This window comes from Arvicanthis niloticus, chromosome 3, assembly GCF_011762505.2.
Source record: "Arvicanthis niloticus isolate mArvNil1 chromosome 3, mArvNil1.pat.X, whole genome shotgun sequence".
Lineage (NCBI taxonomy): Eukaryota > Metazoa > Chordata > Mammalia > Rodentia > Muridae > Arvicanthis > Arvicanthis niloticus.
Window position 1 is genome coordinate 21,139,003 of NC_047660.1, and position 14,104 is coordinate 21,153,106.

General features: G+C 41.7%; 1 protein-coding gene across 3 annotated transcripts in view; it reads left to right on the plus strand.

Moving 5' to 3' along the window:
* Nucleotides 1-14,104, plus strand: part of Tbc1d4 (TBC1 domain family member 4) — a 162,107-nt gene that overhangs the window by 110,869 nt on the left and 37,134 nt on the right. For all 3 annotated transcript variants that reach the window (XM_076930630.1, XM_076930629.1, XM_034498948.2), the window contains exons 6-8: nucleotides 3,523-3,614; nucleotides 3,843-3,953; nucleotides 6,510-6,629. In XM_076930630.1, the coding sequence (XP_076786745.1) occupies nucleotides 3,523-3,614; nucleotides 3,843-3,953; nucleotides 6,510-6,629 (323 nt within the window). The remainder of the gene's footprint in view (nucleotides 1-3,522; nucleotides 3,615-3,842; nucleotides 3,954-6,509; nucleotides 6,630-14,104) is intronic.

Consider the following 14,104-nt stretch of genomic DNA (forward strand, 5'->3'; position numbering starts at 1 on the left):
TTCCAAAAAAGCAAAATAAAATAAAATAAAATAAAATAACAAAATAAAACACATTATAAAAGGAATTGCTAATAACCTGGACCTACTAATTTCAAGTGTTTATTTATCAGCAGCTGCTTATTCGGAAGTACATGCTAGGCAGATTGGCCCCCAAACGTGTCAAAACTCTACATATAAGATAAAAGGACAAACTTCTCAGGAAGCTGTGGAAGCCATTTTCAAGCCACTTCTCAGGTGGTTCTTGAGGATGACCAACAGTTCTCTGATTGCCCTTAAGACCCTGTCAACAAGAAGGAACTAACTCATGGTTGGGTACTGGAAACCTTCCTGTCTTAGCCAGTGTTCCATTGCTCTGAACACGATTGCCATGGCAACTCCTTAATCGGAGCTCACTTACAGTTTCGGAGGTTTAGTCCATTATCGTCATGGTGGGGAGCGTGGTGGCATGCAGGCAGACACAGAAGGAGTAGCTGAGAGTTGTATCCTAATCTAAGGGCAGAAAAAATAAAAGGGATACTGGACCTGGCATGGATTCTTTTTGGTTGTGAGCCTAGCCTTTAATGGCTGAGTCATCTCTCCAGCCCTGGATTCTTTTTCCTTTTATCCTTTTTGTTTGTTTGTTTGTTTGTTGAGACAGGGTCTCTCTGTAGTCCTGCCTATCCTGGAATTCACTATGTAAACGAGGCTGGCTTCTAACTCAGAGATCCTTCTGCCTCTACCTCCTGAGTTCTGGGATTAAAAGTATGTACCACCGAGTCCCTCTACATCCTGGTAAATGCAAACCTGACTTACTGACTAGCATAGATAGATAGCATATCTGTTAGAAACCACATAAGAAAACATGTGTATTAAGTTTGAAACGTCTTCGACTCTTTGGTTTTACAGAATGGCCATAGAGTTTTCTGAGTCTCTATCATGGATGCTCTCTGTAGCACAGAACAATGCTCAGAGCAGGGAGTGAACCTGGACATTAACTCTTATCCAAATAAAAGCCTTCAATGCTTTTCACCAGGTTTTATTTTTTTATTTTTTTATTTTTTTTTTATTTTTTTTTTTTATTCATCCAGGATCCAATTCTGGCCCAATCAATTCTGATCCAATTCTGATGTTTTGCTTTGTTGTTCCACAGTCTGCGTGAAGCATGAAAGTTTCTTCTTTATTCACACAGGGATGTGAAACAATGTGATAAAATATATCATCTGAGAATCAATATGATAAGATATCATCTGAGAGCCTCTTCAGGAGCCTCTGCTAGAACATAAGAAGCCAGGCTTATGAGTGCTTCCTCCCATTGAAATAGATTTCAGTATCCTCTCTGTGACTCTACAGAATCTTGTGTATGCTTCAGAGAGAAAGGAAGGGCGAAAAGTTACTGTACTTGTCCCTGTTCCTGCCTCATAGTGAACTTCAACAGTGCACTTGTAGCCAAGCCTGTGTAAGCCAACGGTGCATGAAGCCTTGTAGCCGTGAACCAAATTCTAGGGTTTTTTTTTTTTTTTTTTTTTTTTTTTTTTTTTTTTTTTGAAGCAATTTTTTAAAAAAGGCTTCTTTGCCTTTTTTAAGGCTATCTGCAGAGATCTGGGTCATCTTCAAAAAGTAGCTAAAGTGTAGAGCCTGAGGAGGTGGCCAAGTGGGTGGACAGCAAACTGTAAGTGTGAGGACCGACATTTAGCACACTTACAAAGGGTGGGCACGTTGGCACGAGCCTGCTAGCCCATTGCTGGGGTGGAAGGGGCAGAGACGGATGTGTTTGTGTCTTATGGGACAGATGGCAAGACAGTTGAGCTGAGGCTGAAATGACATTCCAAACTGAGGTGGAAGGGAGAGAGAAAATATATCCAACATCAACCGCTGGTGTCTACAGCACATGCAACCCCATCCCCCCCTCCCCCAAATTTTCCCACGCACATGGCTAAAATCTGAACAGATAGCTTTGCTTCAGTTAGCTGACACTTTGTGTTTTCCTTAGAAATCCAATTAGAAAACTTAACAGTAGGCTTATAATACATGGTAGTGCTTGTATTTAAACTCTGTAATACCAAATTGAGTCATTTAAGGAAGTATTTTTAGTCAGCAACTTTGTCTATTCATTGTAAATAAAAATAACAGATGCATGGAAAACCCTAAAATCATGACTTGACGTTTCAGACTGTCTTCATCACAGCCTGAGAGTGAGAACCTTATAATCCCATCTTTTCATTTTGAAGTTATATTTATTTGATGTGCCAAGACCCACATGTAGAAGTCAGAGGACAACTTGTACAAGTTACTACTCACTTCCTACCATCTGGTTTCTGGGGATCAAACATGGAAGCAAGCACCTTTACCCTCTGATCCATCTTGCTCAGTACCAAATTATTTTTAAAAATTGTTAGTCCATCTAAAAGTTTACTATATATTATATATGGCTACCTGGCTTCTTTATAATCCAAATATAGTGACAATACTTACAGTGACAGATAACCTGTATCTTTACAATCAACCGCTGTAATGGATGCTCACTTGATCATTGTAACTGTCAATTAAACTTTCCCTTTAAAAAAAATTAAAAATAGAAGCATCTTTCTGGAGACAATTCTTTTTTTTTTTTTTTTTTTTTTTTTTTTTTTTTTTTGAGACAGGGTTTCTCTGTGTAGTCCTGGTTGTCCTGGAGCTCACTCTGTAGACCAGGCTGGCCTTGAACTCAGAAATTCACCTACCTCTGCCTCCCAAATGCTGGGATTAAAGGCGTGCACCACCACTGCCCGGCTGGAGATAATTCTACAAGGACTTAATGTAAACTCTGAGTGCGTGTGTGTGTGTGTGTGTGTGTGTGGAATATTTTCTGGAATTTACGGTCTGGCACACACGGAAAGGTATGCTGTACAGCGCAGAGATTGCTGAGGTGACAAGATTTGAAGCTGACGTGGGCTACAGAATGAGATTATCTGAACAACAGCAATGACAATGAAAAACAATGGAAAGGTTTATACATTTATCAATACAGAGAAGTAACGTATTTCATGGAATAATTGTCCTAAATGAAATTTTATTCTATTTAAATGGAAGTCCCGAGGGGGGACTCACCCCTGTTTCAGTTGTCCTGTATTTCAATATTATTGTACATTTATGTTTATGATGGGTAGTTAGAAGCTCAGCAGTTGTGGCTAAGGCTAGCCCTTAACTTTCTTTCCTGACTTTCTAACTAACACAGTCTCTGGGCTGCCATGTGAGTTTTCTTGGGAGTTCTCATAGTAGTTGGTTTGCGAGTTTACTGAGTGGAAGCTGGCCGTGCTTGGTAGCATTAGAGATTCTTCATAGACATTCTCCATCCAGGTGTGGTTCCACATTCTCCACCGAGGCATCTGCTGGTTTAGGTGTCATGTTTTACTACTTGGTTTTGTCTTTTCACTGTCATGCTCCAGGGTCGTCTTCTTGAGAAGGATGAAGTTAGGAACCAGCTGGGCGAGGAGGGAGGGTAATGGCCGACATGAGCTTAGGCCTCTGCAGTAGCCTCCACCTCACGAATCCTTCATCTTTTAGGTCTCTACCCACCACGAGCCAAGCTGGTAATCCAGAGGCATCTCTCTTCGCTGACAGATAACGAGCAAGCTGACATCTTTGAACGGGTTCAGGTAACACTATTCACAGATCTCCTATAATAAACGTCAGGAGTGACATGGGGTCCCATCATTGAATTCTTATTTTCATTCCATTGCCTGGAAAATATACATCCCTAGGGCTAGCTGAATGGGAAAGCTAGGTTTTTATGTATCCTCTGGACATATAAATGTAGCTGAGGCTACACCCAGAGTAGTGAGAATGGTTTGCCCTACTCGGCTCTCCCCTCATGTTTTCAACAGAAAATGAAACCCATCAGCGACCAGGAGGAGAACGAACTTGTGATTCTGCACCTGAGGCAGCTCTGTGAAGCCAAGCAGAAGACCCACGTGCACATCGGGGAAGGGCCGGCGGTGAGTCTAGACTTCCTCCTTGGTTTATGTCTGTCCGTGCATTAATTTACACTTGTAGTTAAACGATTACACAGGATATGGGAGAGAATTCTTTCCTTTGGGCTCTCATCTTTGTTGGGGTGTTACGATGCCTTAGAAAATCCCAGCATTTATGAAGTTTATGGGAAATTTTAGCAGACATTGGAGCATGGAGATAGAATCATTATAGTTTCAAAATATAAAATAATTTGGTATTTTGGGGAAAAAAGCATGTATGTTCTCGATGTACAGTGAATGAATGTACGTTAAAATTACATTGACCTATGGTTTTTTGTTTACATATTTCTACACCCATTTTATCTGAATGATAGCGTGGACAACAGTTAGTCTTGTGCATGCCTGTGTCTGCTGTAAACTGAAGGATGGCTTGTCTGAGCCCATAGCTTTGAGAAAATTCTCAGCTGCATAGTAATTAACAAACCAAAAACATCAAATAAACAAACAAATGAACAAAACCCACCACTAGACCACCATCAGAAGGATCTTTTTTTTTTTTTTTTTTTCCGAGACAGGGTTTCTCTGTGTAGCCCTGGCTGTCCTGGAACTCACTCTGTAGACCAGGCTGGCCTTGAACTCAGAAATCCGCCTGTCTCTGCCTCATCAGAAGGATCTTAATGCACCATTCCTAAGGACACGGATAAATCGTGGCTTTGTATTTCACTGCACCTTTTGCATCAGTAACTTATTTTGGTGTCAAGACATTTGAGATGGAGCCCAGGCTTCCCCCCAAACTCCAGGTCTTCCTGCTCCAGGCTTTCCAGAAGTAGAATTAGAAGCTCATATCACCGTGCCTGGCTTTGGAGCCAAAGCTGCTGCTTCTGTCTTTGGTACATTTTGTGTGTTTTGTGTGTGCATGAGTGTGGAGGTCAGAGGAGAGTTTGCAGGAGTCAGTTCTCTCTTCCCGGGAATCTCCCTTGACTCTAACCCAGGTGCTCAGGCATGCAGAAACTTCTTTGCTAGCTGAGCCAGTCTCATCCTCCCCTTCAGAGATGCAGGGGGTGATCAGGTGTGGCCCTTTGGGAAATCCTGCACCAGCCTGAAGCCAGCAGCCTAGTCTGCTCTTTCAGACTCTGTTTTTCCTGACCTTTGTGTGACATTAAATTTGCCTAGGAGATGAATTCCCCTAAAACACAGTGCCTTTCTTCTTGGCATTGGCACCAACACATTTCCCATTTATCTAGTACTTGAGGGCCCCCTTTCAGGGTTTCCCTTAGCTTCACCTTCTCATGTCATCAGAGGACTATAATGGAATTAAATACACAGAGCACCCAACCATGGACACACCATCGATTCATGTTACCGATGGAGTTTTACTAATCTGAAACATTCATGACTGTATATAAATTAAAAATGGAGGGTCTGTCGTCTTTGTTGTTTATGATTTAGTTATTTTTGTCTGCCTGATTGTTTTGCCGGCACATGTGTCCGTCCATGTGTGTGCATGGGATGAGCACAGAGGTCAGAAAAGGCACTGGATCCCCTAGAACTGGAGTTGTAAAAGACTGTAATCTACTGTGGATGTGCTGGAAAGCAAACCTGGGTCCTTTTCAAGACCAACCAGTGCTTTTTTTTTTAATTGGATATTTTATTTACATTTCAGATGCCATCCCCTTTCTCCATTTCCCCTCCCTAGAAAACCCCTATCCCATGCTCCCTTTTCCCTTTTGCTTGTATACAATTTTTTTTTAAAATGTTAATCAAAGGTTTTATAAGTTTGGTAATGCTCAATCAGAAGTGTAACCCAATACCCAACCTAGATATATCAACTATCTTTGACTGGTGGAGACACGTGAACATCTGCCTCCATGCCCCCCCTTTCTCTCTCTTTCTCTCTCTCATCACCTAGCTTCTCCTCTCCTTCTTCGTCTCCTCTCCTTATTCCTTCTCTTCCTCTCGGTACTCCTTCCCCTTAGCTCCTCCTACATATCACCCTTCCTGTTAAAATAAAACTTTTCTCTCAAAATACAATTAGAGCATAATTATGCCTATTTGTACCAGTGAGGTACAAGATAGTCCTCATACCCAGTCCATCGTTTTACAACCAGTGCTCTTAATCACTGAGCCACTTCTCCAGCCTGGAAAACAGAGTTTAACAGAGGCATCATTAGATTTCTGCTTCGGTTACTACAGAGTTTTTTGCTCTTTGAAGCTTACTTTCTCTATGACTGGGACATAATACAGACACTTTAGAAAGGGATGGTGGTAGTCAACTGAAAAACAGCAGAAAAGTTGACATCCCAGGTTTTTAATCGTTGGTAAATGAAGTGGGAAAATGTGCATGAGATGGAGAGGCATGGAGGAAAGGTGTTATTTCTGTCATTTTTTATTACCTACAGTATTAAGCTCTCCTCCTTACAGTCTTTGTGTTCACAGTGTGGGACTTAAATTATTGCGTCCTGATTGAGCGGCTTGAAGATTGCTTGCACTTTTTCACTGCTGACTCCTGAGCCTACATTTAAAGCCTCATTCAACCTTGAGTGTGTTGACACTGTAACCTTGTTGTTTTCCTTTCCCTAGATTATTTCAAACAGTACAATCCCAGAAAATTCGACAAGTAGCGGGAGGTTCAAGCTTGACGTTCTAAAAAACAAAGCCAAGAGGTCCTTAACTTCCTCCTTGGAAAATATCTTCTCCAGGGTAAGATTGAACTGGGCTATCCTAGGTAAATGCATCTGTGTTCTGCTTCACTTATGATCAGCTCACTGAAGACATCGTCAAGGGATGCTGTTAAGATAACTTTAATTGGGTTAACACTGAGTAACATAATCTTGTAATCCCTGTATTGAGAATCAGAGGCAAGATTGGAGTGGGCAGCTAGCCTGGGCTACATAACAGCACTGTGACTTAGAAATCCCATAAAACAGATTTCCTTCTTCTAAAGGTCCAGGTTTGTTCTCTGACTTCTGAAATCTGAAGTCAAGCTACAGAAATTTCTTGTTAGAGATATGTATGTGTAGAAATGGGAGATCAAATCTTTATGTGCAATTCTGTAAGAACTTTTGATATTTTGATATCTCATAATGTATTTTAAAATGTCTACTTTTCCTTTGTCCACTATTAAATACTGACATAAAATGTTAAGAACAGTATGAAGTAATGGAAAAATTATGTATCCAATCTAGAAATGTTATGCTTCATTTAAATGTTAGCAGAATGTTTCCCCTTGTACTTGGATTTCCTCTTTCTGAATCATAAAGTCTTAGGCCTGGGCTGCCATGTTTCAGGTGTGAATGCTGCCTTTGTGGTCCAAGAGCCAGCCTACAGGAGACAGCCGCCAGCAGAAGAGAGTGCCTGATGTGGGGAGCCTACTTAGTGAAAGAAGGCTTAGCCTGTGAAGGGAAGTCTCACTGAGTATTCGAGGCAGAGGGAGGAGTAAGCATTCAGAGAGAAAGGGGCCTTATGCAGGTAGTTAGATTCTGAACAGGCTGATGCTAATTGCAGTCGGAGTGTAGTAGCCCCAGTGGTGTGAAGAGAGTGTGGTGTGAAGAGATGGACCACACGCAGCAGAATGGGCTCAGTCAGAGGATGCTTACATGTACGGATATACTCATGTTCACGACATGAGATGATTAACTTATTCGTACGGCTAGTTGACTGATGTGTTAATAGGTTAGCTCTAAAGTGGGGCTGCTGTCTCACCATGTGATGCCCTGCATCACCTCCCTGCTGGACGTGCCCTCTTGACCTCGAACTAGAGTTGTGAGCTTTGATTTTATTAGTTTCTTGCCTCATGGTGTGATGTCATTAACAACCAGAAAGCAGAAGAAGACACAGAGGACAGAGTTCTTTTGTTTCACTTTAGTGTGTTCTGGGAGTAGGGCAGTGGCATGCTCATTCCTTGGGGAATTGGTGAGGAGTAAATGAGCTGACAGACAGACAGACAGATAGACAGAACTTAGAGTACTGCTCAACCTAGCTGCTGTTATTGTAAAATAATGTACAATGTTCTATGTGTCATTTAGCTACTAGTTCTGAATTATTATATGACTCTATATGTATGTTTATATGTATGCTTATCTATCATCTATCTATGTGTCTATGTATCTACCTGTATCTATCTATCTATCTATCTATCTATCTATCTATCTATCTATCTATCTATCTACCTACCTATCCATCCATCATCTATTATTTATCTGTCTGTCTGTCTATCAATCTGTCATCTGTCTGTCTGTCTGTCTCTCCATCCATCCTAGGCCATTCCAAGTAGCATTTTGGGGGGAATTTATTAGCATGGGGAGCTCACCATTACAAGGCCTTCCTCTATTTTAACTGTTATACTGAGTTATGCCCTTACAGAAGATGGATGGCCACACACTCCAGGTCAACATTATCCTCCTCACAGGCCATGTACCACTGTGAAAGCATGACTTAAATAACACCGAACATGGTACTCTTGCCCTGTAAGGGGGTTCATGCTAATCACTGACCAGGGCTCTTCTGAATGAATGTGCTTAATAGCTTAGGAGCCCACTGTAAACTCACAGTCGTTTTGCTTATCAATTATCTTGTCATGTTAAAATATTTTTAAATGTGCATAATAAGGGTCTCTTGAGAAAAATCACTGCAAGAACTCCATTTAAAAGAATTGTTGTAGACAGGCTGGGGTTTAGGAATTAGTGGGACTTTTTCATTATGGTGGGTATATATTTATATCCCACTGTGTCCAGCTAATATTGCCCATGTGTGCATGAATATAAGGTTATCCAACAGCATGTAGGCAATCCTTTATTGTCATTTTTAAACTGAACTCACAGAAGTAAGCAGTGGAGAGGACTGGCCTCTCTGCCAGTCTCCTTGGCCATGATCTATTTTTTAAAATACTTTTTTAATTTTATTTTTTTACTTGTTCACTTTACATCCTGTTTACTGCCTCCCCCCCCAGCCACCTCCTGACACATGCTTTTCCTCATTCTCCCTCCCCTTCTCCTCTGAGCAGGTGGGTACCCCTCTCGGTATCCCCCCACCCTGGTACTTCAAGTTTCTCATAGGCTAGGTGCTTCCTCTTCCACTGAGGTCAGACAAGGCAACTCAGGTAGAAGATATCCCATGTACAGGATAACTCCCATTGGTGTTGTCAGGATCCACATTAGGGTCAAGCTGCACACTGGCTACATATGTGCTGAGAGACCTAGGTCCAGCCCATGTATGCTCTTTGATTGGTGGTTCAGACTCTGAGAGCCCAAAGGGTCCAGGTTAGTTGCCTCTGTTGGTCTTCCTGTGGAGTTCCTATCCCCTTCGGGGCCCATAATCCTTCCTCCTATTTTTCCATAAGAGTCCCCAAGCTCTATCCACTGTTTAGCTGTGGGTGTCTATATCTGTCTGAGTCGGTTTCTCAGTGGAGCCTCTCAGAGGATAGATATGCTCCTGTCTGCAAGCATCACGGAGATGAGGTGGCCGAGTGGTTACTGCAATGGACTGCTAGCATCTTTTATGGAGCTTTTCAGACACAGAACCCTGGACTTATCATATCAAAATATACAGGAGGTGGGACTGAGGCCGCTGGTGTAGAAGCTCTACAGGTGATTCTGATGTACACTATGAAGTTGGCTACTTACCTCACCATTGTGATGCTTCATGCTCTAGGACAGCATTTCTTCTTAAAGTATGGACACACGTGGGCAGCTTTACCAATATCTGGGACAGTGGCTCTCAACCTTTCTAATGAAGCCCTTTAATACAGTTCCTCAGGTTGTGGTGACCCCCCAGCCATGAAACTATTTTGTTTCTACTGTTATGAGTCCCGATGTAAATATCCAATATGCCACCTTAAAGGGATTGCAGCCCACAGGTTGAGAACTGCTGGTCTAGTGCTCTGTCCGTTGTATAGACTCCTGGCCTAACCTCAGAACTGCTTCATCAGAAAATCTGGAGTCATGTCCACTAGTGGGGGCTTTAACAACCCCCCAAGTCACACTGATGCCACCTCAAGTTTGAGAGCTGCTGCTCCAGACAAGTGTGATACTTGAAGCTCTGACTTCTCAGGTAGGGGATTGGCATTTGTCAAAATGTCAGCTGCAGGAAGGGAACACAGTATTTAGTAACAATTTCATTAGAACAGTCGAGCTGGCAAGGGGACCTGAAAGCAAAGCCTGGCCCTGGCAGCTTGTATGGCTATGGACTTGGACAGTTTCATTTTGATTCAACTGTAGTTTCTCCATTTATAAAATGTGCATTGCAATACTGAGTTACATTATAAATTAGCATTGGAAAAGGGCCACACTGGAGGTCTGACCTCGGTATTCACTGTAGGCTGGAAAGCTGTTTACAAAAAAACTGAAGGGCTGCCCTTGCTCCACATTTAGGCCTTGGTACTCTGCACAGTCCTTGCCAGACTGACTTTGAAATGTCTCTTCTGCATGCCTTGAATTGCTGTAATGGCTTGCAGCAAAGACAAGGCCAATCTATTTTGGTCTCAGTGAATACTGTAGCCTTTGTGTCCTGGAGTGATGCCAAATGCTATAAATGTTGTGGCCTACCAAGGTCTTCACATGTAACAGAAGGCTGGCCAGTCCATCTGTCTAGTAAAAGTCTGACAGATCTAAAGGGGTTTGTGTTCCACAACTTACCATTTCCCCCTTTGGGATACATAGTAGAAGTTCAGTCAAGTCTGAGTGTAGCTCAACATTGCTTTCCAAAGTGAGATGCACTTGTTTATGAGATGGGATTCCTGTTGTAATTTCTCAGAAGCTCAGATCATAAACACTGAAACATGGGCCCAAGGAGAATGACTGGTACTGGAGTTATCCAATCGTCATGCCGTAAAACTGAGAAAGCCGTGTGTTTAGAGATTAAAGATAGAACCTTGTGTTCTGGTTGCTTGTTGCTGTTTCTCGGGTTTCCTATAGACTCCCTGGTGTAGAAATGTGATTTGATTTTAATCCTTTTCTGCTCTTCAGGGCAGTGTCCACTGAATTCCTTAGAGTTAATGTTTGCTGGTACTTTAAAAAGCAATTTTGCTTTATTTTACATAAAAACAAGTACAACAGATATGGATAAAACACAAGGAGCAAAACACGTGGGTGGCTTAAATTCTTTTTTTTTCTAATGGAAGTGGTTTGTGATATGGGGCAGGTTGGCATATAAACCACAGCTAAGAGGAGCAGGCATTGGCTTTACTGATTGTCTTTCAACCGCACACTACTGCAAAAGTTCATTAGCTGTAAATATATCTCCTAACTAGATGCGTGCTTGCTATAATGCCGATTTAAAAATGCTTAAAGAACACTGAGAGACTCTAGGTCATTTCAGGACACCTAACTCCACGTACCTAAGTACCTAAGGAAGGTGAATTCCCTGTTATTTTAAGTCCACCTTCCGTAAAGCCTGACCACAGGGGGCAGCACTGAGTAGGGGCTCAAGGGCATACTCTTTTTTTTTTTTTTTTTTTTTTTTTTTTTTGCTGTTCAGAATTTTAAAGTTTTTTATTTACTTTATATTCTGCTCATTGCACCTCTCCCATCACCCTCTATCACAATCTCCCCCCTTCCCTGCGCCCACCCGCTCATAGAGCAGACTCTTAATTGTGCTTCCCATGTTTACATTGCTGCCTGTCCTTTGCTAGCTAGGAAGTTACCTTGGGCACAATCATCTATCAGAATTGCCATGCAGTGTGGAACGCTTACCACCACATAGCTCATGAGCCCTGCCTGTGACTTCTATTGTTGATATAGTTGTTGTTCTCTAAGGAGCCTATGGAGATCTAAAACTTATTACTACACTGACCACGAATGAGAATAATTTACTTTATAAAGCAAGATAGGCTACCGTAAGTCTGAAACAATGAACTAAAGGTAACAATGGGCTCTTAAAACTGTCAGTAGTCGCTACAAAGGAAAAGTTCCGTAGGAGGCTAGAGAAGGAAATCATCTGGCAAACAGGACAAGAGAACGCTCAGTGGGAAAACTGAGCAGTGTAAACATCGAAGGGCTATGCTCTGGGAGCTCCAGCAAAGGACAAAGCTCCCCAAAGACACGGCACAGGTTTTCAAACAAATAATTAAAGGAAATATGTTAGCGCTATTGATCATGGCTTTCTAGATCGAATAGCTCAGGCAATGCACATCAGAGCAGCTGGATGAAGCTCACACTAAGGCACGTTGTCACGGAGCCTCTCAGGGTTGCTTGAAAGGGGAAGCAGCACCATGTACACAGCTGTAGAGTCACAAAACCTCCAGAGTTCTGAACAAAGGATGCTGAGCAAGGGTAACGGATGATAAAAGAAACTTTTCAAATGTCCAAGTGAACTACTGATGAAACGTAAGCATACAGTAGGGGCATTTGCGGCTATGTAAATCAAGATGAATGGCATCCTAGCCTCCCCTTTCTCAGAAAGTACCTGGTGGATGTGTGTGTGTGTCACCAAAATGAGGAAGAACACCGAAAAAGAGGAAGACAGGATTTTAATGCCAGGGGGTTCGAAGGAAAATTTCAGGTTGATGGTGAAGAGGCTACCAGGAAGTGCTATGGATTGAGTCCAGATCAGGGCAGGAGGGCAAAGGTCTCGATACTGAGTTCAAAGATGAAGACTGTCATTGGTGGATCATCTGGCCATGTGATGATCTGTTGGAGAATTTCATGATTACTGAATAAAAAAGTCATTAACACCTTGAGAAAGGAAGAGCCAAGACACAAGATGCAATTGTATGAAGTTTGTGGTAGCCGTGTAGCTAGCCGCCAACAGTTCTTACAAAGGCAGATAATAAAATAAAATAGAAATAATAAAATAATGTTAAAATAAAATAATAAAAGTAGAGAAGACAGATTTAAGATTTAGCTGGTGATAAAATGGCATTGAGGATGGAGGAAAGAGAGATGGAGAGGGAGAAGATGGGGGAGGCAGGAGGGGGAGAGAGAGAGACAGAGACAGAGACACAGAGAGAGTGTGAGAACTCGTGTGTGTTCAAACAAGCAAGAATACTTATTTCATCTTCCAGATCATGTCTGAACCAAAACCACTAAGGAATGATACCATGAATGGAATACTGGAAGCGTTGGTATAAATCAGTGGTTCTCAACAGGGGTGGGGGTGGGGTGTTTACAACCACTTTGGGGGAGTTGCATGTCAGATGTACTGTATATCAGACATTTACATTATGACTCATAAAAGTAATACAATCGCAGTTCTGAAGTAGCGAGGAAATAAGCTTGTGGCTGGGGGCTTGCCACAGCACGAGGAACTGTATCAAAGAGATGTAGTAGTAGGAAGGTCGAGAACCACAGCTGTAAGTCATCTCAAGACTCGCTTTTGGGGGTGCGGCTCAAAGTGTGAGAGAAGGAAGGGGGTAGTAAAACTTTGCATTATAAGATCGGCTGACAAAATTTGAGTTTCGGAACATTGTACAGGTGTTACTTTGATTAAAGATTAAAATAAAATTTAATTCCTTCCACCCCTACATTAAACACACACACACACACACACACACACACACACACACACAATATATATATATATATATATATATATATATATATATATATGGACAGATTTAAAACAAGTCAATACTTTGAAATGTTGCGTATCTTCTTTTTGCAGAGGAGCTGACTTGTGTCTCTGGTCACTCCTTTTAAAGCCTTTCCATGTCTTTAATGCATCACCCCTTAAGACCTTGTGTTTGATGTGTTTCACAACCCACTTTTGGGTTTACTTTCCTTTAATTTGCTTAGTTTTTTTTGTATGTAATATGAGGAATAGAAAGTCATCATGTTATGTTAGTTATGCTATGTTTTTTTAGATTGCATTGAGTTGTCTACCAAGAGCCAGATGTTGACTGACACCTAAGCTTGTAAAGTGGATTGATTTATTGGCATTATAGAATAATGAATAAAGCGAAACTAATATATTTTAGGAGGCTTTTTTGGGAATACGAAGGACAGAACTCTGGTTTCTATACGTGATTTTGTTCAGGCTGGTCTTGAACTCACTCTGAAGCTCCCGCTGGTTTCAAATGTGGAACTTGTAATCCTCCTGCCTCAGCCTCTCAAGGATTGGGATTACATTATATTCTGTTTTTATATATTTATTATATTCCTGTAATGTGAATTGTGATGTCTATAAAACATTGCAAGGAAGGCATGTGTCACTTGCTTGGTGTCTTAATGTCCTGTCCACAT